Consider the following 27252-nt stretch of genomic DNA (forward strand, 5'->3'; position numbering starts at 1 on the left):
CAGTGGAACAGGTATTATTATATTGTCAGCTACTCAGGGAAGAGAAGGAAACTGAAGGTGAGTTAAATGTAAGAAAAAAGAGCCCCTGAAATGAAGTTCAAAGTAATCATGACAGTTAGTGCCAGCAGAGAATGTGAACTCTTCAATCAGTTCATCAAATAAATTGTTTTAACTCCGAGATGACCTAATTTTCTGAGTTCACTGAGCCTGAAATATTCAATAAATCTACTGTCTGATATCAGTATTTATTTTGCAACTAAAATACACTTGTAGTTTTCAAAGTTATTACAAGACACAAGAGATGAACATTAGAACATACACAGGTGTAAGACCGCAAATCAAAGGAACATTTTTTTATTGAAACTCATAAACATATGAAACAACAACAACCTCTTTTTGAGGAGAGAAAAGAAGGGGAGGACACGTTAGTCTTTAATTACATAATAGATCTTAGTGTCTCCTTCTTAAAGAAAGTCCCAAAGATCAATCAAATATGTTACTATCTTAAAAATAAGATGTAAAAATAACTAAAAGGTTAACATCAAACTAGGTAGACTTTTATAAAGCATTTGATCAATTTTCACACAAGTTATTGATATAAATGAAAAAAAGAATGGGTCCTAGGACTGAACCTTGGGGGACACCTTTTCGAGACCACCAGAAAAGACTGAATATTGTTAAGATATAAAACTATTGATCCAGCTAGTTCTGCTAGGTGACAGGACTGAAGAGTCCTGAGTCATGTCATAATTTGCATTTGTCCATACTTTGACTTGCTTTTTCTCTGCTATGCCTCAACAATCGCCAAACAATTTTCTTGCAGCAACATTTCAGTTGCACTTTGGTGTTCATCTTACCTATCATACATATCAAGTTATACAGACTTTGATTATATATATATATTTTTTGAATAATGGAACTGAACTTGTTTGTGCATTGCTGAATTACATCATCTCTGCTCGGGAGATAGCTGCTATCATGAAGTGAGGAAGAGAAAAAAAACTTTGATATACAATTTAGCTAGTAGTAGGCATACTAACTGTCACAATATTAATTTCACTGGGATTATCTGTCATCTGACCTAACCATATTGACCCAGTTCCTGCATATGGACCTGATATGTTTTATTTGTCTAGCAAACCTCTCAGCATCTTGAGGTCTCAACATATTACTCAATGGGATAAATGAGCCTGATCAAAAGATGTAAAGAGATGAGAATTAAACAATGATCAAGCATTACGTCATAAACTACAACCTTTCTAAACAAACACTGATTCATTTTAACAAAAATAAACTAATTAGAATCCATTCATTTGTGTGCTCTCCTTGTACCTGTCTAGGTTTCCTCCTGGGACTCCCACAATCCAAAAAAGGAGGTTAATTGGTGACTCTAAATTTCCCAAAGGTATAAATATGAGTGTGAATGATTGTTTGTCTCTGTAGTGTATATCAGCCCTGTGACTGCTGACCTGTCTGGTGAGAGTGCCTCCAGTCCCCCTGTGACCTTAAAAGATTAAATGTTCCTTGTGAATGCTTGTCCCAAGGTATAATTGAAGCAGTTCAGCTTTTTCAGACCAGGTTGGAGCTGGCGAGCTTTCAGCGCACCTTCAGCGCAGCCCTTTGGCACGAAATTGTCACTGAATCTGTCGACTCCTCTCCCTACTGTGCTGCCACACCCATCTCGGCGCACCCCGATCTACCAAATTCGCTGTGTAGGCCTACAGTGTTGCATCGGACGAAATTAGCACTGTGAAATTAGATCCCATATGTTCATTCTTCTTAAAGGACAATTCCAGGCGAATTCAACTCGGGGGTATATTTTCCTATCATTTTAGGTCTAAAAGAAAGAATCTGAAGATTTTCAGTTTAATCGCTCCTGTTTTGCGGTAGTTGCGTCTGTCCCCGCATCGCCACAGCAGCAATGAATGGGAGTGTATGTAAGTTCCGCTGTTGAGGCTGTTTACATCCCTCAAAGCCGCATTTTTTTTCCAGAGACAGCGTCAGATGGCGACTCAAACATGCACCGAGAAGTTTATTTACTTCAAGCAAGCCGACATGTTTGTAAAACTAGATCTAATTCAAAGTCTCCCGGAGTCTCGCGCGAGACCCAGTTGCCGTGCGCGGTGTGTTCAGGCGCAGTGAGAAAAGCTACCGTTTGTGTCATAAACACAGGGATATCAACTCTTGACTTGCTTCAAGTAAAAAAAACTTCTCGGCGCATGTTTGAGTAGCCACCTGACGCTGTCTGTGGAAAAAAATGTACACTAGAAGCAAGTCAAGAGTTGATATGACACAAACGGTAGCTCCAACTGCGCCTGAATACACCAGCACTGCAACTTCGGGCTCGCGCGAGACTCCGGGAGACTTTGAATTAGATCTAGTTTTACAAACATGTCGGCTTGCTTGAAGTAAATAAACTTCTCGGTGCATGTTTGAGTAGACATCTGATGCTGTCTGTGGAAAAAAAATGCGGCTTTGAGGGCTGTAAACAGCCTAAGCAGCGGAACTTACATCCACACCCATTCATTGCTGCCGTGGCGATGCGGGGACAGACGCAACTACTGCAAAACAGGAGCAATTAAACTGAAAATCTTCAGATTCCTTCTTTTAGACCTAAAATGATAGGAAAATACACCCCCGAGTTGAATTAGCCTGGAATTGTCCTTTAATTTTACTCGCAATTTTACACGCAAAGTGTGATATAGAACAGGGTTTCCCAAACTTTTCTAAGGCCAGGCCCCCCGCATAGCATTAGCTTCTGGTTGGAGACCCCCTTTGCAAACGATACGATACGATACGATACGATACGATACGATACGATACGATACGATACGATACGATACGATGCGATACGCTAAACTTTATTGTCCCGTTCAGGGAAATTTGTCTTGGACACTGTAGCTGCTCCATAAATGCCTTGATGGCCACAATGACAAAAACAAAACAAAAAAACCCACTGAGTTTTGAAACAGTTAACGGTTAATGGTCATGATGTCATGAATGATCATTTGTCTGGCAGGCAATTAGAAAGATGAGCATGGCAAATAAGGTTTCGATATGTTATATTATCGTAAATTAAATTTTATAATAATGCCCAAAATACAATAGATTTTATTTTGTTATTTACATTTGTTCTCATCTTCCCTCCAATTTGCTGAGGACCCCCTAGGAACCCCTGGTGGCCCCCCAAGGGCCCCGGCCCCCACTTTGAAAACCACTGATATAGAACTCTGCGTCATTGTAATTGGCAATGTTATGTTTCACTCACTTACTGGGAAATAACATGCTACATCTGCACTGTATATGCAACAACGGGAAGAAATGACATTCACACTCCAGTCAAATGACTCTACATCATCAGCTTCACTTCTCTCTGATTGGCATTGATGTAAACACAACACCCCGGTGAAGCTGCTAATTTTCCCGTTCCCTTTCTCAGCTGTGACGTCTAGACACTGTAGACAAACCTGTCACATGTGCAGAGACAACAATACAAAGCCACATTGTGCTCCAGGGTACATCATCATAAGTTTTGTGTCCATAAGTACACAAAACTAAAGGGAAGGAGGATGGAGTGGGGATAAGAGTCAGTCCAGACTAGTCAGTCCAGATCCACTAAAACCCATCACGTTTGGTTTGTTTCACACTTCAAGAATCTTGTATCAAACAGTGGAGAACAACGTTTCAAACAGAACAACCAGCACATCAACCTGTGGAACCTTTTCTGTCACTTTCCTCAAAGTAAATATCTGGCCATAGAAATAATAAGATTAGAGTTCAGACAGTACAGCAGAAAATACAAGACCAGACCAGATATCTCTTACAGTAATTTAGTTTCTCCACTTCATTGGATCTGTCTGTAAAACGTACGAAAAGGAGAATTTCCCTTCGATTAGCTTAATGAAATTCTCAAACTCAACTAGCAATGGAGAAGAGGTCGATCTGCTTTTATTAGTGTGTTAACATGCATTCAAAAAACCATAAAAGGGTATGACAGAGTCTGCACATCTTACTGAGGAGGGCTGTCAGTGTCCAACAATTAGTGTAACAAACACACAAACACACATGAACTGATGAGCTCGCCCACTTCACACACACTGACTGCCCAGCTGTGTAGCAGCAGAACCTCTTCACATCGTCATCTCTGTGCCTGAACCCATGACAAACTGGGTTCCTGAGTGAAATGTGAGTATCAAACTGAACTGACCTGGCATGGCGCGTGCAGGCCTCTGGAGCGATGGCTTGGGGGTTTTGCGAACTGTTTGCACAGAGTAATTGCGCTGCAAGACAGAACAGGATCTATGTGAGGGACCTCGCTACTGAGGGCGATGGGCCACACCTTTCTCTGCCATGACTGACAATCAGTGTCTGACCTATCACTGCTCAGAACCAGGAAGCAGTGCAGGAGGGGAGGTTTTTTTTTTTTTTTTTGGAGGGGAGGTGGTGATGAAAAGACATGTTGAATCTGGTGCAAGAGGATTAAAAAAAACAAAACTAGAGGAAGCTCAGGCTTCACTCCAAGGTGGTATGTTAAGTAAAACTGTTAAACTTTGGCCATATTATACACAAGGGTCATGGCTGCTATTTCTTTTCTCTTCAGGTTTAAGTTACTTTTCAAAGAAAACATCTTTCATTTAAATAGTTTGTTAATTTATGACTTTCTTTTGTTCATCTATTTGACATGTATTTATTCATTTCAGATTAAAGTTTATTTTGTTGAAAGAAATAAAGGTTTGGGCTGCTAGTTTTTTTTTTCTATCTAAAGTTGAAATTACTTCTAACCAGACATGGTGAAGCAGCATTTAGCTGTTATGCTGCACACAACTGGAACAAACTACCAGCAGAACTGAGATCAGCCCCAACTGTGAGCACTTTTATATCCAGGTTAAAAACATTTCTCTTTTCATGTGCTTATAGCTGAGCTCTTTTTAAGAACTTTAAACTTTATCTATTTTCTTTTATTTTACTTTTTTTTATTCTTCTTTGCTCCCGTTTTAACTCTGTGCTTTTGTTTTTATGCTGATTTTTTTGTCTTTATGTAAAGCACATTGAGTTACCGTGGTATGAAATGCACTATATAAATGAAGATGCCTTGCCTTACTTTAAGGGGAAAAAAATCTGTTATTGATTGATGAATTTATTTTTTGTTATTGTTAATTGACAACTTAATTTATTTTAGTTCCAAAAAATTTATTGACCATTTGACATGTGCGCCTTCATTTATACAATTCATGGACATTATAGGATGGCATGTGCCTGAACAGAGGTCAGGACGCAGGGACCAGTGTGACCAACATGGCCTCAACCACCACACATATCACAAGTAAACTTAAGTGTGTGTTTCACTTTTGCTTCTCCAGTGTGTTTTTATTCTAATTATTTGAACTGTGTCAAGACTCAGTCTGAATATGTCTTACACATGCACTCACACTCTCTCTCTTCTTGCTCCTGAACAAACTCAGCGCTCACTGCTCAAACTCTCCATCCTCTCTCTCTCTCTCTCCCTCCCTCTGCCCACCCTCTCTCTCTCTCTCTCTCTCTCTCTCTCTGGGCCCTCCCACTCGCTCTCCCTCCCTCTCTCTCTCCTCCGTCCTCCTCAGAGGACCAGCTCTGTCTCTCTCTGCACTTGTCTCTTCAGTCAAGGAGAAACTAATTGGAGGAAAGAATAGAAGAAAGGAGCTGTTGGAAAACTAAACGCAGCAAAACTTCACTTCTCTACAGCATGCCACAGAAAGGTAAGCTCGCTCGCTCTCTCTCGCTCTGTTGCACGCGCGCGCACGCGCTCTCCCTCCCTCTCTTGCCTCCCTCCATCAGTCTGAGCAGGAGTTAAAAAGTTACAGTTTGTTTAGTAGATACAGGGACAGGCTGATGATGTGAAGCTTAGCACAGGCACAGGAAACAACAAGCAGGTCTGATGTTCAAAAAGAAAGAAAGAGGAAAAGGATGAAAATAGCTACTGTTTAGAAATTAAAATTAAAACCAACAACAAAAACCTAACAAGCTTTAAGAGGAGATTGGAGAAAGAGGAAGAGATGGCAGAATAACAAAAGGGGGAGAGTTTTGTAGACAAAGAGGGAGACAGTAAACTTGCATTTCTTCTTTTGAGTGTCCTGGGAAGGTAAAAGTCCAGAACAGCGGCCTGTCGTCCACATCAGTCACATTAAACTGCAAAAACAACAAATGCTGCTGTTTATCAGGAGCTGTGTTGAAGTTTGTGACTCAGAGTCACAGCGTAGGAACTGATAGAGCTGTTGACCCCGCTCTCCGTGACACAGGACCCGGACTGTGTGTGTGTGTGTGTGTGTGTGTGTGTGTGTGTGTGTGTGTGTGTGAGGATGATGCAGCGTCCTGTTCTGTTGAATTTACAACTTCACTTTCTACAAACACAGCAGCAGGTCAAAGGTAAAATCTACCAACCAGCCGGAGTCTGCTGCTGCTCAGGCCGGACTGCACAGCTCGGTCCGGGGAGACGGAGAGAGAGAACACAGCTCAGGACAAAGTCAATTAAATAACACATCATTGTCAAATTGTTACAACAATAACAAACAACAAAAAAACCCAAAGTGTGTGTGTCACTTCGCGCCGTCTCGCGCTCTCAGCGCAGTGACTGATGTGGATTCAACATCAGATTCTGCGGGATGAGAGTGAGTTTAGCTTCTATCGCAAGTCTATCTGAAAGCGCCTGTTATTTGTGTATGTGTGTGTGTGTGTGTGGGCACGCGACTTATCATCGTGATTGTCACCTACACATCAAACACAGCGAGTGCAGATCGAGCCAAAAAACATTTTCAACTAGATTTATTATTATTATGTTATTATTTATTTACTATTATTTATTCCTATTATCAGATCTTTATATTTGCATTTGTTGTCTCTGGTTTTTAACACACTGGCGGAATTCACTTTTCTTTTCTTTTTTTCTTTTTACAATAAATTCCCACCTGATTTTTCACTGTTATAATCATTGCTGAGATGGGGCCTTATATTATTCAGATAGATGTGGAGCAGTGCGTTACTTTTTAGGACAACTGAAACCGCTCCGTTAAACTACGTGATTGAAACTATCATTTGTCACTCGGAGTCTGTGGAGGCCTCCACTCTGATCGTTTTTTGTTTGTTTGTTTTTCCTCATTTAAAAAATATCATAGTAGGCCATAATAGCCTATTTATAAAAAAACATATTTGTTTCTTCAGTTGAAATCCAGAGAGATTTCAAGAGAACTAAAAAAAAAAAAAAGCTCGGTGTGTGTCCAGAAGACATTTGGCCTCTGTGGTTTCCTTTCAGCTGTGTGATCAGTGTTGTCCACTAAAGGCCTGTGGAGATTCAGGTTCAGCTGAGAGAAAACAGAAGTGTGTGTGTGTGTGTGTGTGTGTGTTCAACTGGAGCAGTGAGTGAAATCAAAGCGAAATCAGAAAACAAGTCATTTAGTAGTGTTTTGACATCCTGTAACAGAATCCAGGCTGTTTTAAAATCCAGAGCCCGCGCATGCAGGACGGTGAAGTTCATCTTAATTGATGATCTAAGTCGGCTGTTAATTAACGCCTTAATTAAATCGGAGCCAATTAACCGCATGATTAATCGGGTAGAATGAATTCAGCCAACTCGTGAATTTGGAGCGTTTCATTGTTTGTGTGTGTTTGTGCTCATATGTAGCTACAGACGCCTCAGTGTCTGTTGGCGCACCTGAGCCACGCTCTGTTGAGGAGAGGCTCCATGTGTGTGTGTGTGTGTGTGTGTGTGTGTGTGTGTGTGTGTGTGTGTGTGTGTGTGTGTGTGTGTGTGTGTGTGTGTTCACTGGAAGCTGCTTTAGCTGTGTTCTCTCTCTAAATACGAAATCAAATCAAACACGTGATCAGCTGAGTTTAGAAGATCTGTCCGGTAAAGGACATTTCCATGTAAAGGTTCGTCTGTTTCTCACTTAAAAAATAGGTTGAGATGATATTTTCCAACTCAAGTGCACAGGCTGCTGATCAAACGCATGGATACACTAAACACAACCAAGAAACTCTGTTAATTTAAGTCGGCTTTACCCTGTTTGTCCCTGTCACATCCATAGAGTAACTTTTGCCTATTTTTTGTTATAGCCTATTGGCGCACTTTGAAGTGGCGCTGGTTTCCTGTTGAAGAATTGATGACTTTTTTTTTTTTTTTTTACGTCCTAAGATTTAAAAGAAGAACACAATTATTGTTTATTTGTATTGTCACATTTGCGTTGCTGTGTTTTTCCCGCGAGTTCCACACACTCCTAAGGCACAAACAGCACACACACTCATCAGTCATTAAATCACCACACATGCAATTAAACAAAAGCGCAACAAATTCATCTACATCACAACAAAGGTGTTTCCCGGCCGGGGACAGTGGAGAGGGTCCAGCCTGCTGGGACTTGTTGTTCGATGCTCACCTGTGAAGCAGTGAATGACAAATATCTCCTGGCAGGTTCTTCACTTTTTCTTTGGAAGTTATTTCTGGCTTGAACTCGAAGAGATAAAAAGAGAAAGGGAAAGAGAACGAGGATGATAAGGCGCAAAGTGCACCGGCTTGGACTCGAAGTTTGCGTCTGCTGGACAAACTTGATTTGTGTTGTTGCGCGTTTATTTTCATCCGTTCTGATTGTTTTTCCAGTGCATGTGTTGTGTCATCAAACTGATGAAGATGTTTTATGGTTTTCCAGCGCGTGGTCGTGTTGCACCTGTTTTCTTTAGTTGCAGTGAGTTGAAGTCTGAAAATTCCTTTGATATTTAGCTACTTACTAACTGCCCCTGAGTTGATGATTAATATCATCATAGAAATTATTATTAGCTATTATTATTTTTTTTATTTTTATTATTATTGTTATTATTATTATTAGTATTATTATTGGCATGCAGAGGGACCGGCCGGGGAACCAGCAGCAGTGTGTCCGACAGCAGCTCTCAGTCTCTCGGCTCTTTTCTCCTCATATCAACGCGCTGGACGCGGCTGAATGAAACTTTTATATTGTCATCAGTGTTCAACAGAACTCCTTTATGTCCGTTGTGCTGCTCAAATTGGGCTCCCCGCCGCGGTTTTGTGTCGCGGCTTCTTTAACAAGCCGCGACTAACGAGGCAGCGACACCAAAATCCCGCGGACTCACAAAGCCTAGCGTGCATTTACCGAGCAGAGCCGCGGCTCCGCTCCTCCGGCTCTTTGTCTCCTTTCACAGGGAGAAGGCGCTGAGTCATAGCGGGGACAAGGTGCCTATAGCCGGGCCTGTGTGTGTGTGTGTTTGTTCCTGAGCGGAGCTGCTTCATGTTCATTATGCAGGTTGTTAATGACAAGAGCTTCAGAGAGGGAGCTGCTCTGAAGCCTTTATTGGTTCAGCTTCTTTCTCTCTCTCTCTCTCTCTTTTTTTTTTTTTTTTTTTTACAACAAACCAAAAGGCTTTGGTGTGGACAACTGAAGTAGAATGAATGTCGTGTGCTTTCTCCACTGGACATCCTCCTAATCATCTCTACAGTCCACTTTCTTATCATTTTATGGATATAAATGTTACATAATAATAACCTATGGAATATAGGATTATGTATGTTGCCATCAGTTTTTTCTTGTTTTTTTGTCAACGAGTTTCAGAAACAAGTTTCTTGTTCTTGAACCGTTTTTCCACAAGGACACATACTAAACAATAAATAACAACAAATATTTAAATTTATATTATTTAAAAGAGTACAATTTATTATCCTTATCCAATACTACAAATAATATCTAAACCAAGGACTAATTTCATTAAAAAAAAAAAATCAAACTTCGTGTTAGAGATAATACATGAAGAAGAAAATATTAAATAGTTTGAACATATATTAAATATGATCAAAGTTTTTCATCCTGATTAGCCTACGTTTTATTTCTTTGCCCATTTGTGTTTATTGTTGGTCATAGTAGTTTCAGTTTTTATTTTTCTAAAAATGTTTATTTTATGACTCTTTTTTTTTTTCAAAGACCAACTCAGGAGGTCCAGACAAGGGCAGAGCCTGTTGCTGTAACTTTGATATGAATGAGCAGGAATAAACAATAAACTCTCTTCCTGTGACGAAGAGCACGCTGAAATAATTAAGCATCATAATTCATGTTAAAGAGGTTATATTGTCTGTATCATTCATATCAGCACTCATTCATTTAACCACCGAAGACATTGAAAGGCCCTGTGAATTGCCTTACCTTCTTTGCATCAATAAAAACCTGTCATCAGGTGTGATTCTTTCTCTCCATGATAACTGAGAGAAGCTGTCGCTGATATGAAACATTTACAGATGTCATCTGAGTCAGGTCTGCCTCACCTGATCCACTTCCTCTCTATTCAGTATCACTTACAATTGATCCTGAATTACATTTTGTAAAATAAATAGACCTCCTTCCCCCAGACCATATGGATAAAATCTGTTCCCACCCCTGATCACTTGAAACATACTAATTAACATACAGAGAGAGAAATTATTAACAATTTTGTAACATTAGGCTTATTGATTTATGAATTAATTAATATTAATTAAGTAATTAATTAAAGTTATTACAGTACTATATCTTCTTATATAATCTTTCTTAATAACTTATAAATACAACAACACGTATCTCCTGTGTGAACATGAAGCTGCTTTGAGTCTGGGAGCTGCATGGACTACAAGTGTGCTCATAACTTTATGTACATTAGCATATATTAGCATATGAACCATTCGCAGGAGTGGCTTGGCATTCAGCCACTCTGTCCAGACAGTGTATTGGTTGTTTTTCACCTCAACATGCTTTTCTGGAAAAAAAAAAAAAAAAAAAAAAAATCACATCTCTTGCATTTTCCAAATGACTGTTTGTTGTTTTCTTTGCTGATTAGACCACAGGTAACCTATGGGATGATACTTTCTCTTCCTTTACTTTTTTTTCAGAGTCGAGGGAGAGAGGTGTGTGTGTGTGTGATGTATTGTCTTTGTATTGTAAATCATGATGTAGTAAAATATTAATTATTGTTTGTTTGTACAGATTACAGAGCGCAAACAAGCTGGGAGAGCGGCGTGGCCTCCATGATGCAAAACAGTGAGTTACATATCTAAAGTATTGATTGTTACTATCTGACACTATGTTGACCTACAGGTGTGTGAACAATTGTATTTTATATCTCTTATGCAAAACTTGAGCAATAATTGGATATAAGATGAAACTACATTTTTCTGAACACATTTTATTTCTACACAAGCCCACTACTGCTTGAGGCCCAGCTCAGATCAAACCATGCCATCACAAACACCACAACCTGATGTTGGTGAGCTACCTGACAGACAGAACTAAATGCAAGTAACAACATACACTAGCTCCACTACCAACACTGAGCTGAACTCTCATTTCCTTATCTGTGATTTAGTCATGAATGATAGCGTTTCCTGAAGCTCAGCATCACAGTAGAATTTAGTTTTGAGCTTTGAATCTGCTCTGAATTATATTTATATGAGAACAATTTATGAAAGATTTAAATTACAATGCAAAAACAATTTGTGTGTGTGTCTCAGAAGCAAAACAAAGAATAATGAGAAAATCATATGATGTATCAGAAACCTTGCATATATAAATTAATATCCTTCACATATACAGATTTCACTGTTGCTTGTTGTGTTATAAATGATTTTACATCTGTCTATCCATTATGTATTCAGAGGATGTATGATTATACAGATAACTTAAACGACAACATTACTCTTGTTATTGGCACATATACCGTATGTCATTTAGGCAATTACATTTTTATATGGGTGACCCATACCATACTTTATGTGCTGTGAACATAGTGAACTCCACCTGATTTCTTATTTTTTACTGCGGGACAAGAGGTCCATGCTGTCTGCAGTGAAGGTGTGTGGATTACTTCTCTCATGTGTTTGCTTGTTTCCTTGTCCTGCATTTCTCCTCTGACCAGTATCAATCCCATAGTGCACTGCTTCTATCCCCTGTGTCCATCTCACACTGGTTGTTATTGGATTATGTTAATAATCTTCAATTCCAGCCATGTTTCCTGTGATGTTTCAGTAGCATTAGATTGAAGTCAGACTGGGTGCTGTTATATCGTCACCTTCACCCTAATCAATTCTAATCCCAAACAGTGAAAATGGAACAGCTGGAGGGTGTTGAGGATCTGAAGGTGAACACGCCATTAGTGAGCATCTACCTCTCTTTCTAAATTAAAGGAGTGCTTAATTAAAACACTTAAATATCAAAAGTAGATTACATTTTATATATTTATTATTCATATATCCAGAGTACATCAGCCTTTATGTGATAATAATATAAGTGACACATGTGGGGAATAAGACTCTGAGGGCTTTGTTTGTATTAATTAGGGCCCGAACGGCGACTACCCAGCAAAAGCCCCATTGAAATTGCGCTGTTTTTAAATTAAATTAAATTATTACTTTTATCCAAAACCTTTAAAAAAATATTTATTTCATCAGTTTCATTCCATCATGGAAAAACAGCCCTGGAGTGTGATATCAGGACTTACTGCCACTTGTTGCCAGCACATCATTCAAAAATTAGACACTATGAAGTGGGATCAGCTTTATGTTGAGGTGCTGCTGTGAATTACATTACCTTATTAGACCTAATTTCTGTAATATAGACGTTCTGGACCATGGTGAAGAGGAGTGGGAAGGCTGATGTTTGTTTTAACCTTCCCCTGTGGTCATGATTGCTGGGTAATGATCGCCTGAAATCACTTCCCTCTGTAGTGTGGCTGGACTCAGCATTAGAGATGGGGTGAAGAGCTCCAACATCTGAAGGGGGACTTGGAGTAGAGTCAGTGGTCCTTCACATTGAAAATGAGCCAGCTGAGGTGGTTTTGGCATGTAGTTAGGATGCCCTCTGGATGCCTTATTTTGGAGATTTTCCAGTTACATCCAAGTGGGAGATGAGACCCTTAGGAGGAGCTGGAAAGTGTTGCTGGAGAGAGATGTCTGAAACCTCCTGCTTAGCCTGCTGCCATATGGATGGATGGATATCCTTGGTTTGAGATGAGGGCCAGCTGAAGACCTTTGTTTCAAGTAATCTTCAGCAGTGTCTCCCTACCTGCCAGTGACAGTGTGGTTTGTTTCCAAAAGTGATCCACCTTACAGCGTTTTAAACTCAACCCAGGGAAGGTTTCTTAATTTAGTGCGAAATGGCAAGCGGCCTCGCAGGCTTCGCATCAGTTATCTCTCCCTGCCTGTTGTAACACTAGTGATTCACGCCCTGACACAGCCTCATAAAAATACTCATCTACAATGAATACATTTGAAAATGAATCTCACAGATGATTCTGTCTCGAGCTTTCAAGCAGATCTTAGCATCCTTGGTCCCATACTGGGAGTCTCTGTTCAAAGCCTCTGTCGCCATGCAGTATGGGAATGTCTTCCTTGATTTTTCTCTGGTTCCCCACTGACTCCTGGTTGATCACCTTTGAACTAATCCCAGTGGTTGGATAGGTTCTGGTCTGGTGTTTACAGACTACAGACTACCAATGTTGAAAACAATGTCGATTTAATGGTGTGATGTCATGATGTCACCCCTCACATTTTCCTGGAGGTGGTGGTTTGTGGCAAGTGCTACCATTGGCAACAGAGAAAGAAATTGTTAAGTTAAACAGGGAGTTCCAGACATCCAACTCCCCAGGAATGCTTACCAGCTCCTCTTGGGGTCTTAGGGCACCCCCAGAGATATATACCCCTCCAGCGAGTTCTGGGTCTGCCCTGGGGTGTCCTTCCAGTTGGACAAGCCCAGAAGACCTCCAATGGAGGAGGAAGCATCCTTATTAGATGCCTGAATACCTCAATCGGCTTCTGATGACATGAAGGGTTAGGTTTAGGCTTTACTTTCACCGGGTGTCCTAGCTCCTCCCTATCTCTAAGGCTGAGCCCAGCTATCCTACTGAGGAAGCCCATTTCATCCGCTTGTATCTTCAAACTCATTCTATTGGTACTTGCCACATCTAACCCTCACCCACACAAGACTTTGAGATACTTGAACCCCTTCACTTGGGAGCAATCCACAACTTCCCAGCTGAAAACCATAGCCTCAGACTTGGAAGTGCTGGCATTCATACCTGCAGTTTAGTAATCCGATGCAAACCCTCCCAGTGAGGACTGGAGGTCATGTTCTGGTGTGGCCACATGTTAGGAGCAAAGACTTAATCCTAGCTTCCAAAATGGACGCACTCCTCACCGCAGGTGGGCCTTGAGGTCCTGTCCAGCCAACGTCAACAAAGCACATGTAGAAGAACCTTTGTTCCAGAGACCCTGGCATTGCCTATCCTACGGAGGCTGAGCAATGTAACCTATTGATAATTGGGGCACATCCCCTTTCTGAAAGAACCTGTGGACCACTACCTTGGTTTGCCACTCCACAGGTACTGAGTCTTAACTCCAGGCAACACTGAAGCGATGTGTCAGCCAAGACAGCTCTACAATATCTAGAGCCTTCAGCATCTCTGGGTGTATCTCATCCTCACCCAGCTCCTTATGAATAGCTTCTTGATTACCTCAACAACCTCTGCTAGAGTTCTGGATGAGACCTCCCCAACGTCTTCAGATTCAGCCCCCTCCCCAGAGTTCAGGAGTTCCCCTTTTCACAACACTTCTCTGCCTTTTTATGAATAATGTCCCATTATCACATCTATGTTCTGGGATTTGGGAAATTATGATTATTATTAATTGTGAGTTATGATTATATCACAAAGGGTCAACATTGGGGGTTGGTCAACAGCTGTTCATTTCTGGTCTCTGTCATCGTTGACTTACTAACCTTGACTGAGCGTTTATTGTGTGATCATGGTGATGTTAACGGCCAACCTTCATGATCATTTACAGTAAACAGTGATTTTTCTGAACCTGGCCTAACTTTGTGTCTTAGTCAGGGGGATGTGATTGTGTTGAACGGGGTTGTATGTTGTTGTGCATAGACAAATAATGTCGTCTTGTTTCATTTGGAAGACTTAATCGGTGATAGCATTAGATAGTTAAAATGAAAATTAATTGAAGTCAGGTTCAGTGTGAATGAGCTGATTTAAAGTGAAAGCTGCTGAGCTGCTCTCAGGGGCCTGCCTGCTGTGTGTGTGTATGTGTGTGTGAGAGAGAGACAGAGAGAAAGAGTGCCACAGAGGGACCATAGCCAAATTGACTCCATATGTCTATTAATTGTGTGTCAGCAAAGGAAAGCCCGGCCGTGCTCCTCAGGGAAATGACACTGTGATTAACATTTCTACGGCAAAACGATCGACCTCAAAACACAGAGTGAAGACGATGTGACACAGCATGGGGGAGAGTCGGAGGGTGAGATAATTCAGCGTCACACTCAACGTTAACAGCAGCTTCTACAGGGGCCATGACTCCTCCCTATGATTTAATTAACCAGAGGAGAAATCCAAAGCCATGACAGTGTCAGGTGTGTTGAGTTGCTCTGCTCCAAGGAGGAAAGGATGGGGGTAGGTGGGGGAGTATTCGGGGGGGTTATAGAGAGTCTCCTTTTGAAATTAATGAACAAGTAAGCCCAGTCCAGGTGTGCATTCTTTTTAATTGCACAATTCAATTCAAGTGCATGTAGTTGGATGGTACTACATGCACTTAAAGGGATAGTTCACCCAAAATTGAAATTTCAGAGTCCTCCGTGGCTTCTCTGAGTTACAGGGGGTCTCGGCGTAGCAGTGCATGTCCATATAGCCTAACGGTTGCAAATGGATACCAACTGTCTTCGTAACAAAAAGACACACCAAAAAACATCCAAATACCTCCATGCTGCTCGTATGTAATGTCCGCCTTGTATTGAAGCCCCAAAATGCAAAATTGTCCTGAAAAAAATTAAGTAAGTCTATATTTCAAGCTTGTTTTGTAGCGGAAGCTCCTCTTCCCGGTTTGTCAAGTTTGGACGAACTGGGAAGAGGGCAGACCCTGATTCGTCCAAATCTGATGAACTGGGAAGAAGAGCTTCCGCTACAAACAAGCTTGAAAAATAGACTTATTTAATTTTTTTCGGGACAATTTCGCATTTCGGGGCTTCAATACAAGACGGACATTACATACGAGCAGCATGGAGGTATTTGGATGTTTTTTGGTGTGTCTTTTTGTTACGAGGACAGTTGGTATCCATTTGCAACCGTTATATGGACATGCACTGCTACGCCGAGACCCCCTGTAACTCAGAGAAGCCACGGAGGACTCTGAAACTTCTCCCAGCCCTTAGTCCACATGAGGGTGAGTAAATTTCGATTTTGGGTGAACTATCCCTTTAAAAACATGATAGCCTCTTGAGCTCCACCCTCACCTCCTCCACTGTGAAGGACAGGAGACTTGACAGATAGTTACAGAGTTACAGACGTCAGGTTGTTATGGAGATGTTGTAGGAGAAGCTGCATCTGAAGCAGCGGGAGGGAGAACAGGTGAGACTGTGTCAAACCTTGTACGTCACGTTGAACTCTGAGGCCTCGTCCACATCACCTGATGTTGTCTGGCTGCTCTTCTCTTTATAGCCGGTGATTGTCCTCATCCCCTCCCACGTCTCTCTGGTCTTGTTGTGCTGCAGCTTTCTCTCTTGTAGTCCTGTTTTCTTCAGCTCTTATTGATGACATTTGAGCTTCTCCCTGTTTCTCCCTGTCACCCCAGGAGGGTCCAGGGCCGGGTCTTCCATGGTGGCACGGGGTCCATACAGTGTCCATACAGAAGTTAATGTAGTCTTTGGTGTACACAACCATTAATAAGTCCAGCTGCACATTGAACATTGCAAAATGATACGAGCTAGAACATGAAAAGTGTTTCCTCAGCAAGGTTACACAATTTAGTCACCCCTCTGATTATGACTTTCCAAAAATTTATAGGCAGACTACCCTCATGATGACCCACTGTGCCAACCCTCTGTGTGTGTGTGTGTATGTGTGTGTGTGCTAGTTGTATGATTTATTAATGCACCCTTGAGAGGTTTTTAAATCTGCAATATGCTTCCCCCACAGAGCCATTAACACACAATAGACAATTGATTTAGTGTAAATCCCGACTTAACCTGCAACGTGTCACAGCACGGACTGATGCTGCTGCTGCTGCTGCTGCTGCTGCCAAGAGAAACACGTCAGACCTGCAACATGCTCATCAACAGGCAGAGCATTTCAAACTTCACACGAAAACCTACAGGACAGCTTGTTTGCTATTTATTGCTTAGCTGTCAAATATTTCTATGAACAATGTCCAAAAATGATCTTTTCAATCTGAATGTATCAGTCCTTGGACACGTTGGCCCTACGTTTGGTCTCTTACAGTAGGCCAAACATTCAACATCTCTAAATTGTTTGTGGTTTCTGAACGATGGTGACAGTTAACCACAATTGCATACAAACCAAAAACAGAAGTCTGGATATGTTTTTTCCCCCTATTATGTTTCCCCCAAATTATGAGCAAACTTGAAAAGATATGCACATGGAAGGTCCCATAAGGAAAGACTTAAATTTAGGCTATGCCCTGAATTTTTATGAGGTCTGGCTCCTTTTGGTATGGATCTACAGAAATGATACATCATTTTCACACATATACATTCTCTGGATATATGAAAACACAAGTTTATAATATGAAATACCCGTAGGACAATTTTTATTTGTACAAAATATCAATATAATTCATTTATATTCAGCATGCTGAGGTCATAGTGGTAATGAATTATATTTTAATTATCATAAGTATTACAAACATAAAATGTGTCCAATATTAGCACACATTCATACCTATGAACTAGTTTCCAAAGTCTAATAAGTTTTATATACAAATATTTACATTATTTTATTTTACATGTCATATATGGAAATTTAACATACATCACATTAACAACACGTGTGCACACTGGGTTCATTTTGTGATTAAGCTCTTTCTCAGTGTATAAAGTCATTATTAATTACACCGCCTGACTGTCGATCATATCGCTGTAGGCTACCTCAGTCAAAGATGAACTGGCTGACACAGCTGTAAATCTGACAGAAACTTGTCATCCTTTAATATTTGTTATAACCAGTGAAATTCAGTGTTCAGATTACAAGATATTGAAATGTTAAACAGACAAGAGAAACTTTGTATCTTTGACAGAAAAGAAGCTCAAGATATTTTTTTTCATAGTGATGTTGTCTCCCTGAGTCATCCCTTCCTCATGCATGTGCCTGATCAGTGTGGCTGCTCAGTCCGTTGTTCTTAGACTTTTCATTACCTCTTTCATTTTTTGTTTTTAACTGAGTCACCTTAAAAAGAAACGTGAACAAACCAATTACCAAAAACATTATTTTCTTTGTGTGTGTGTAGGTCACAGTGGAGTAAACCAGCTGGGAGGTGTGTTTGTGAACGGGAGACCTTTACCTGACACTACCAGACAGAAGATAGTGGAGTTGGCTCACAGTGGAGCTCGACCCTGTGACATATCCAGAATACTACAGGTAAATTCATCATGTTCAGAGCTGAACCTGTCAGCACTGACACTAACATTTGGTACCACATAATGGACCAGCTGAACTGGCAGAACCTCACTGATGTGGGTCACAGGTCATCCACAGAAACACACAGTAGAAATGTTGGAATTCATTTTGACCATTGGCCCCGATCATTTACGAGATCATCTATGTGTGTAATGTGTTGCTGTGTTTGGGTGCAGGTGTCCAACGGCTGCGTGAGTAAGATCTTGGGCCGGTATTACGAAACAGGTTCGATCCGTCCGCGGGCCATCGGAGGGAGTAAACCGAGGGTCGCTACTCCAGAGGTGGTGGGAAAGATCGCCCAGTACAAAAGGGAGTGTCCGTCCATTTTTGCGTGGGAGATCAGAGACCGACTGCTGGCTGAGGGAGTCTGCACCAACGACAACATACCCAGTGTAAGGCCCTCTTATTCCTAAGGCAGGTCATGTCAGTCAGAGGTTTGTACAAGATCAGCACTAGATTCATCCTGAAAGCTTGTAGAACAACAGCTGATGCTGGGTGGGACATACAGACATGCTATCGTATGCTAGCCTACCATATATGCACGGACATTTAATGTTTGACTTCAATTACATATCAAAAAGCAACACTGATGTGTACCGAAGTGTTTTTTATTCAAAGCTTTTCTACCAGAGTCAAAAAACATAATGCTGCAGCACACTTACATTTTTATTTACACAGGGTTGGATTTATGAACCAAAATAATCTGTTTGTTACTATCTCAGTGAAATTTGGATAGAAATGCCTTATTTTATTTTGAAAGTGAAGAACAAAGCAGATAGAACATGAATTGAGCTTAAAATGTACTGGATTTACATGGAGAGACAGAGTGTGTCTGGCCTTTCTTATTCAATAAATGCTCCTTTTATTATTGTTGCCAGGTTTCATCCATAAATCGGGTGCTCAGGAACCTGGCCAGTGACAAGCAACAAATGGGCTCAGTGGGAGCTGAAGGGATGTTTGACAAACTCAAGATGCTCAATGGACAAACCACCTGGGGGGGCCGCTCAGGGTGGTACACCGGAACTACACTCACTACCCCAGGTAAGACACTGATCAGAAGACTGCTGACTCTACCACCACACTGTGGCTGCTACAGCCAGTCTGGGCTGAACACATGTGTGAGTAACTAACAATTACACAAAGTCAGACCCAGTTTGAATACATTCTCAGATGGAGGAACACAGAAACAGAGCTTCAGTGACTAATCACACAATCGTCCATCATCTCCCATTTAAGGTTATTTTCACTGGGGACACGTCCACAGCCTTGTAAGGCCATGTCTACAGCTACACCTGAACAACACCTCAAATTTTAGAAACATACACTGATGATGCTTTCAATGCCCCACAGTGAATCATGTGAACCTATATAAATAAAATATTCAGCAGATGGAGGAAATTGTCTTCTTGAGTTCGACAGTTCATTCTCTCTTATCAATGCATCAATGCCACATGACTTATAGGCCTACATCGTCATCCAACATGAATAAATGTCAAATACTAAAATATTTATTCAAATAATAGAAACATATTTAACAACCATTCATAAATACAATGAAATAAAAACGTTAAATAAAAGATACCCTGGTTTTATTGTTCAGTTTATGGTAGCATACATTAATGCACTGTTGAAGCTCATTTGTAAACCTCAAGGAAATTGTTTTTGTACTCACTGCTCCTTTGGAAACACATAAAGTTGTTGCTCCTGAGCCATAATCCCCCAAAATGTAGCATGTGTGTTTATGCACATTATGCCTGTCGCTATAGGCCCAAAAGTTTGAGGGCACTTTCCCTTGTTTAGAATTTATTTAATTAATTTAGATATTAATTTTAAAAAACAAACAAACACATTTTGTTCACAGATATTTTCTTTTTGCATTTTTGTAAAATCTACAAAAATCCTTCCATTCATTTGACTTGATCTACTCAACCTCATCACTGTGTATGACATTTATTTATTTATTTATTTTTAATGCAACATGCACATTTAATTACTACCCGCTTGTGAAATTTGGACACAGGCTTCATTGTATAGTTGAAATGAGCAGCTTCACATCCTTGTCCCTCAGTGTGTGTTGCCGAGGGCCCCAGTTGCTGTACGGGGGTCGCTCATATGCTGCTGCTCCTCCTCCAGCACCTTGGGATTACAACAGTGGAACAAAATCAAGCTATACTAGCACGGCTGCTGCCTCCCCATCAGTCTACAGCATGTTTGTGCCTGTGTGTGTGTCTGTGTGTGTGTGTATGTGTGCAAAGGGAGGAGGGGGGGTCTGCTCTCATTTATGTCTCTTTCTGCCTGACTGACTGTGACACTGAGCAATGGCTTCATTCTGTTTTGCAGTCTCTGTCTGCTGGGGATAATGAATAATTAGGCTAGCACCACAAATAACACAAGTTCCACAGGGAGCGGGACTCGGCTCAGAGTTCACATGTTGGAGATCTCTCCTCTTACTGTAGCTTCACTTAGCAATAACTCACAATTAATTTCAAGGATTTGGATAGTACACATTGATTGTAGCTAGTAGAATATAATGACAAAAACAAATATAATATAATGACAAAAACAAAACGCAGTCTGATTCTGATGAACACAATGATGACAATAGAAATTGTTATTCACCTTTAATGAAACTGTTTCTGTGACAGGCCATGATTTTAGTAATATATTGTTGATATATTAATGGATTGAGAGGAAAATATTGTCTTCACACCACTACCACTGCAGTCACTAAAACATGATGCATCCTGCATTCGATTTTTTAGTTTGGGTAATTAATTACCAAAATCATTTTCTCCTTTTCTTCCCTGCTGCAGAGTGTCCTCAGGCAGAGGGGGGAGACAGCACCATATCAGTCAGCTCCAATGGTGAAGACTCGGAGGAGACTCAGATGAGACTTCAGCTGAAGAGAAAACTGCAGAGAAACAGAACGTCTTTCACACAGGACCAGATAGAAGCACTAGAGAAAGGTAAGTGTGTTCACCACTACACTATACAGCTGTATGGCTGACAAATACAAATGTGTATGCTCACTTTATATTACATTAGTTAAACAGTATAGAGTTGTTTAAATAAACTTGAATTATAAATCAAATTGTATATCCTTAACAATAAAATAATCAGTTATATCATATAAAATGTCGTAATATAGACATTTTAGTGCATGTACAAATATATTTGATACATATTATAAACCTGGCTATATGTATGATTGGCATCATACACCTCTTAATGGTCAGCTCCCAGTAAAAATATCAATGGGTCAAAGGGGGACAGTCTCACGTGAAATGTTGTCAGGTTCTTCTTTAACATTCTCACATGATCATCACTTATATTGATATATATGAATGGTTATTGTTGTGTAATGTCACAATGTGTTTTTGTTGCAGAATTTGAAAGGACTCACTATCCAGATGTGTTTGCCCGAGAACGTCTCGCCAACAAAATAGACCTTCCAGAGGCAAGAATACAGGTAGCTGTGTGTGTGTGTGTGTGTGTGTGTGTGTGTGTGTGTGTGTGTGTGTGTGAGAGAGAGGTATGGTTTGGTTTCCTCTTGTTCCTCCTGTTCATCGTGGTCATGAAGGGAACGTTAGTGGTTAAAGCTCAGCTGACACTAACTGGTGTACTTTTTGTCTCTTGTCTTTCCTGGCTTGTGTAGGTTTGGTTTTCCAACAGAAGAGCGAAGTGGAGAAGAGAAGAGAAGCTGAGGAACCAGCGTCGCCAGGTGTCCAACTCGTCCAACCACATCCCCATCAGCAGCAGCTTCAACACCGGAGTCTATCAGCCTCTACCACAACCTACCACACCAGGTACTGATATCAACATCCATGAGTACTTACAGTACGCATGCATTATGTATGCACACTTGACAAGCATCATAACCACCTGTCTACAGGCCTGCTCCTTCTGACTTGTCACAGAAGGAAAATGAAAACCGATGTTAATAATAACATATTCTATGCAGGTGTCCCTGTATTTTTAGTACAATGTATCATTGAGCCAGGGTACATCACAGTAGCCCAGGTGCTTAAAGCTCTTAAACTTTATTCTAGTACAATAACCCCAGGTGTTATTGGCTACTTTACTCCAGACATTAAATTCACATCATAATATTAAATTAAATAATACATGTTTATTTAAAGGGATAGTTCACCCAAAATTCTAATTTCACTCATCATCTACTCACCCTCATATCAACTAAGAGCTGTGAGAAGTTTCAGAGTCCTCCGTGCCTTCTCTGAGTTACGGGGGGGGGGGGGGGGTCCGTGCAGCAGTATTTGTCCATATAATGGTTGTCAATGGATACCAACTTTCTTCGTCCAAAAAGACACACCAAAAAACATCCAAATACCTCCATACTGCTCGTCTGTAATGTCCCTCTGGTATTGAAGCCCCGACATGAGAAATTGTTCCGAAAAAATTAAATAAGTCTATATTTTAAGCTTGTTTGTAGCGGAAGCTCCCAGTGTCTCGGTTCACTGCTCTTCCTGTGTCAGTGCAAATCACAATTTCTCATGTTGGAGCTTCAATACAAGAGGGACATTACAGACGAGCAGTATGGAGGTATTTGGATGTTTTTTTGTGTGTCTTTTTGGACGAAGAAAGTTGGTATCCATTGACAACCATTATATGGACAAATACTGCTGCGCAGACCCCCCGTAACTCCGAGAAGGCACGGAGGACTCTCTTCTCACTTCTCACAGCTCTTAGTCGACATGAGGGTGAGTAGATAATGAGTGAAATTTGGGTGCAATTTGGGTAACCTGTAAATAATGGTCTATGCTCCAAACGACAGTCACAACTTGTCATTCCTGCATGGAGATATGCTAAATGTTGTGAGTAAGTTGGCCCGAGCTCTTTACAAATCTCCTTGTTCTCTCTCTGTTTCCCCTCCTTCATCTCTCCAGTGTCCTTCTCGTCAGGATCCATGTTGGGAAGGCCAGATCCAGTTCTGTCCAATGGCTACAGCATACCAGCCATGCCCAGCTTCAGTATGGCCGCCAGCCTGCCCATGCAAGTAAGAAAGAACATACACAACTTATCAACAGCATGTGTCCAGATGTGTCCAGATAGCACAGCTGCTAGAGTTAGAGGACACACATCTCTATACATCCAGCTTTGTCAGTGCAGTCCTTCTTGTCCCTGCATCTCCTCACAGTGAGGATGAGTCAGGGACATGGTACACAGTAGTAATATTAAACCCCATCCAATTAAATTCAAGTGTTTAACCTAGCCAATTTTCAAGTGCTGTTTATACATATTGCAAAATATATGATGAGTGAAATAATCATCAACACCATGGCTGAGTGTTTCCACCTTGAGCTGCTGTGAACCAATGACAGCCTCATAAAAATAGATTCAGACAGACAGAGATTCATACGTGGCAGACTTAAACAACCAGTCCTGTCTGACCTGACATCCTGTCAGCACAAGCCAACAAACAACACAAATAAAAGATGCCAGTCATGCTAAAAGCTGTGATCTGTCTGCCGGTCTCTGGTTCTGGTCTCCACAGACTCCTCCTCTGAGTCTGGGTCTGACTGAGGCTCAAACATGTGGCCGAGTCTCTCTGATGTTTCCTCCTTTAACCATCTACATGCCTTTTACCTGGAGCCAGTCCATAGTGCCCCCAGCTCCATGTAAAATGAAATATGACTCATAGCAGAGGACTTTTTAGTTTTAAACTCGTCTGAGATGAACTTTAAAAACACTCTGCAGTGTCGGTGCCTGAAAGTTATAAACTCTCATCAGCCATTGAGCCAAACATTAGATGTAATTACTGTTGTGGTATTTCAGTGTCTTCTATGAATTTCTGTTGCAGGCCTCCAGTCAGACCTCTTACTCTTGCATGCTGCCCACCAGCCCACCAGTGAATGGAAGAAGTTATGACACGTATACTCCTCCACACATGCAGCCACACATCAACAGCCAGTCGATGACGTCCTCTGCAACATCGTCCACTGGTAGGAGGTTATTCACAAGTTATTCGAAGCAATAACCTATGTCACCTGCCCAAGAGGTTCCATGTACCTACTGTATAGTTACATATGTGCTTTTATATTACATGTACATAAAGTATGTTTAGTAGTAGATTTAGTATGTCTATATATGTTACATTTGCACATGTGTGCACAGCATATGCTCACAAAATCATCATATTGATGCCATGTTCCACACTATCCTACTGAATGTAAATATTGTAATCTGTAAATCTGTTGCGTATCTGTTGATTTCAGTTTGCCCCTAATCCTCCATTTCCCATACACCTTTGGACTCCCTTACTGTGTATATGTGACAAAGATGTGTGGATTTGGACTCAAACTAAAATATGTGAAAAGACAATTTTGACATTAGATTTGAAAGTAATGTTGTTTCCATGATTATTTAACCCTCCTGCTGTCCTCCTGGGTCAAGGAAGGAAGGAAGGAAGGAAGGATAAAGGGATAGAAGGAAGGAAGGAAGGACAAAGGGAAAGAAAGAAGGAAGGAAGGCAGGAAGGACGAAGGGAAAGAAGGAAGGAAGGAAGGAAGGAAGGACAAAGGGAACGATGGGAGGAAAGAAGGAAGGGAAAAAGGAAGGAAAGATAGATGGAGGGAGGGAACAGATTGGGTCAAAAAAGAAGGAAGAATTAAGGACAAAGGGAACGAAGGGAGGGAGGCAAAAAGGAAAGAAGGAAGGGAAAGGGAAGGAAAGAAAGATGGACGGAGGGAACAAACAACAACCCAGGAGTACTTACAGAACCCTGGATCAAAAGAGGAAGGAAGAAGAAGTAAGGACGAAGGGAAGGAAGGAAGGAAAGAAGCAAGGGGGAAAGGATTGTGGAAAGACGGAAAGAAAGAAGGAAGGATGGAGGAAGTGAACAGATCGATTTCAGGTCAATTTGACCCAGAAGGACAACAGGAGGGTTAATTCATTTTTTACTGATTGTCAGTGCAACCCATATTTAAAATCAACACTGTAGGTCTTCCAGCACTTTCCACGACGGCTGCACAGGAGGATGAGTGTGAAAACTGTGTAAACAATGTAAATAGTCTGACCTCAAAACAATACAACCACTTCTACTCTTGTAACCTCTTGGTTTTCCTTTCACCAGGTCTGATATCTCCCGGTGTCTCAGTTCCAGTCCAGGTTCCAGGAAGTGAAGCCGACATGTCACAGTACTGGCCCCGCCTGCAGTGATGGTCAGCAGCGACTGCAGCCACAGGACTGAAGGGGGCATTGAAGCAGCTGTAACACACCGTGCTACAGCAAATGATGAACTATGAGCGCATGACTCTTATGGTTGGTTGTGAGAAAACTATTCTGGAGACGAGGAGGGAGTGTGAAATGCATCCTGCTGCTGGATGTCGGATTTTAATTGTACTGTAAACTTTTACAAGATCAGCTACAACTGGATCCTCTCCACTTTGTCTCCATCTGCTGCTACTCGTGGTCGGGCTGCAGAGGACACACTGAATGAGACGCTGTGGCCTGAGCTTGTTCTCTGGACGCTCAGTGAGGTGGAACGTCCTTTAGATGAACTCCAGACAGGAAGAAACTGCTCAGTGTCCTGTGAGAAGGCACATTACCTCTACTTTCAGTTCCTAATTTATATCATGTTGGTGTATTTGTAGCAAAACAAAGATGTTGCTTGAATGTAAAAGGGAGAACTTCATGAGACTTGAAATGAACTCCCAAAGCCCTGGTCTGGGATGTGTAAAGAATTTCAGAATGTGGACTCTGGTGATCTGTGTTTGGTATTGTAAAAACCCCGACCTGGATGTGATCTGCTCACTGGCATGGACTCTCGGTTCGTTTTAATTCCAAAGCCACCTATTGAAAGACTGGAAACAGAACAAATACTATGCTAACTTATGAGAAGTGAACATTGTATTATGTCTGGAATGTAAATCTGTTTCTAATTTCAAAGTGTAAAGTATTTGTCTTCTCCAGTGGTCTAGGAGGGTTTCCATAATAAAGTTATTTCAATTATACTGCTTCTTATATTCTGTACCATTGCTCTGAATTTATTTGTTGAATCTCATTACATTTTTTTTTTAAAGCTCCATGACAAACCCTGATCTGTAGTGGATCAATATGTGGACTGTCCAGTAGCTACACACTAGTGAGATAATCAACACAGGACAACAGGAAAACACATGCAACTAGACAAACTTCCATGAAACAATTAACATTTTTCTTAAAGTGTTTGTACAGTAGCTGCAGTGGACAACCTCTATATTGATCAGTCTGAGTACAGTGTCATTTCACTGTAATTTCTTCTATAGGCAGACACCAGTGAAGCTTAAAGGGATACTTCACCCAAAATCGATAATTCACCAATTTTCTACTCACCGTCATGCCAAGGAAGGGTTTGGAGAACTTTCGGAGTTATCAAAACGCTTTTGGAGTTCCAGTATGGAGGTATTTGGATGTTTCATAGCGTATGTTTTGGGCGATTCAAAAGTGAGCACTATCTGCTGCCTATCTCCCCCCCGGAACTCCAAAAGTGTTTTGATAACTCTGAAAGTTCTCCAAACCCTACCTTGGCATGACGGTGAGTAGAAAATTGGTGAATTATCAATTTTGGGTGAAGTATACCTTTAAGATGATGGCTGGATTGTCCAGCAGATGGGGGGAGACAGGTAGTAAATTTACTGTGAACAGAAAAGAACAGACTGAAGTGGTGAAAGGATGAGCAAAGTAGGAAAAGATTTGGGTCATGTGAACAATCTTATCTTGGCTCCAGTAGGGATGTTTGGTGTTCACCTGTTTATTGTCTGTTTATTTTCATGAATAAAGAGCTGA

At 41.0% G+C, this 27252-nt stretch overlaps 1 protein-coding gene across 1 annotated transcript; it reads left to right on the top strand.

Annotated features, from left to right (window-relative positions):
- Positions 1-5615: 5615 nt before the first annotated feature.
- Positions 5616-26286, top strand: LOC146985317 (paired box protein Pax-6-like). Its single transcript, XM_085780535.1, has 11 exons — positions 5616-5735; positions 10992-11045; positions 18299-18429; positions 18645-18860; positions 19347-19509; positions 21282-21434; positions 21855-21937; positions 22124-22274; positions 23373-23482; positions 24287-24428; positions 25559-26286. Exons 1-11 carry the CDS (start codon positions 5723-5725, stop codon positions 25642-25644), a joined length of 1302 nt encoding a protein of 433 aa, XP_085636661.1. The 5' UTR covers positions 5616-5722; the 3' UTR covers positions 25645-26286.
- The last annotated feature ends 966 nt before the right edge of the window (positions 26287-27252 follow it).

This window comes from Trachurus japonicus, chromosome 6, assembly GCF_045865225.1.
Source record: "Trachurus japonicus isolate A0001 chromosome 6, Traja_1.0".
NCBI classification, from domain to species: Eukaryota; Metazoa; Chordata; class Actinopteri; order Carangiformes; family Carangidae; genus Trachurus; species Trachurus japonicus.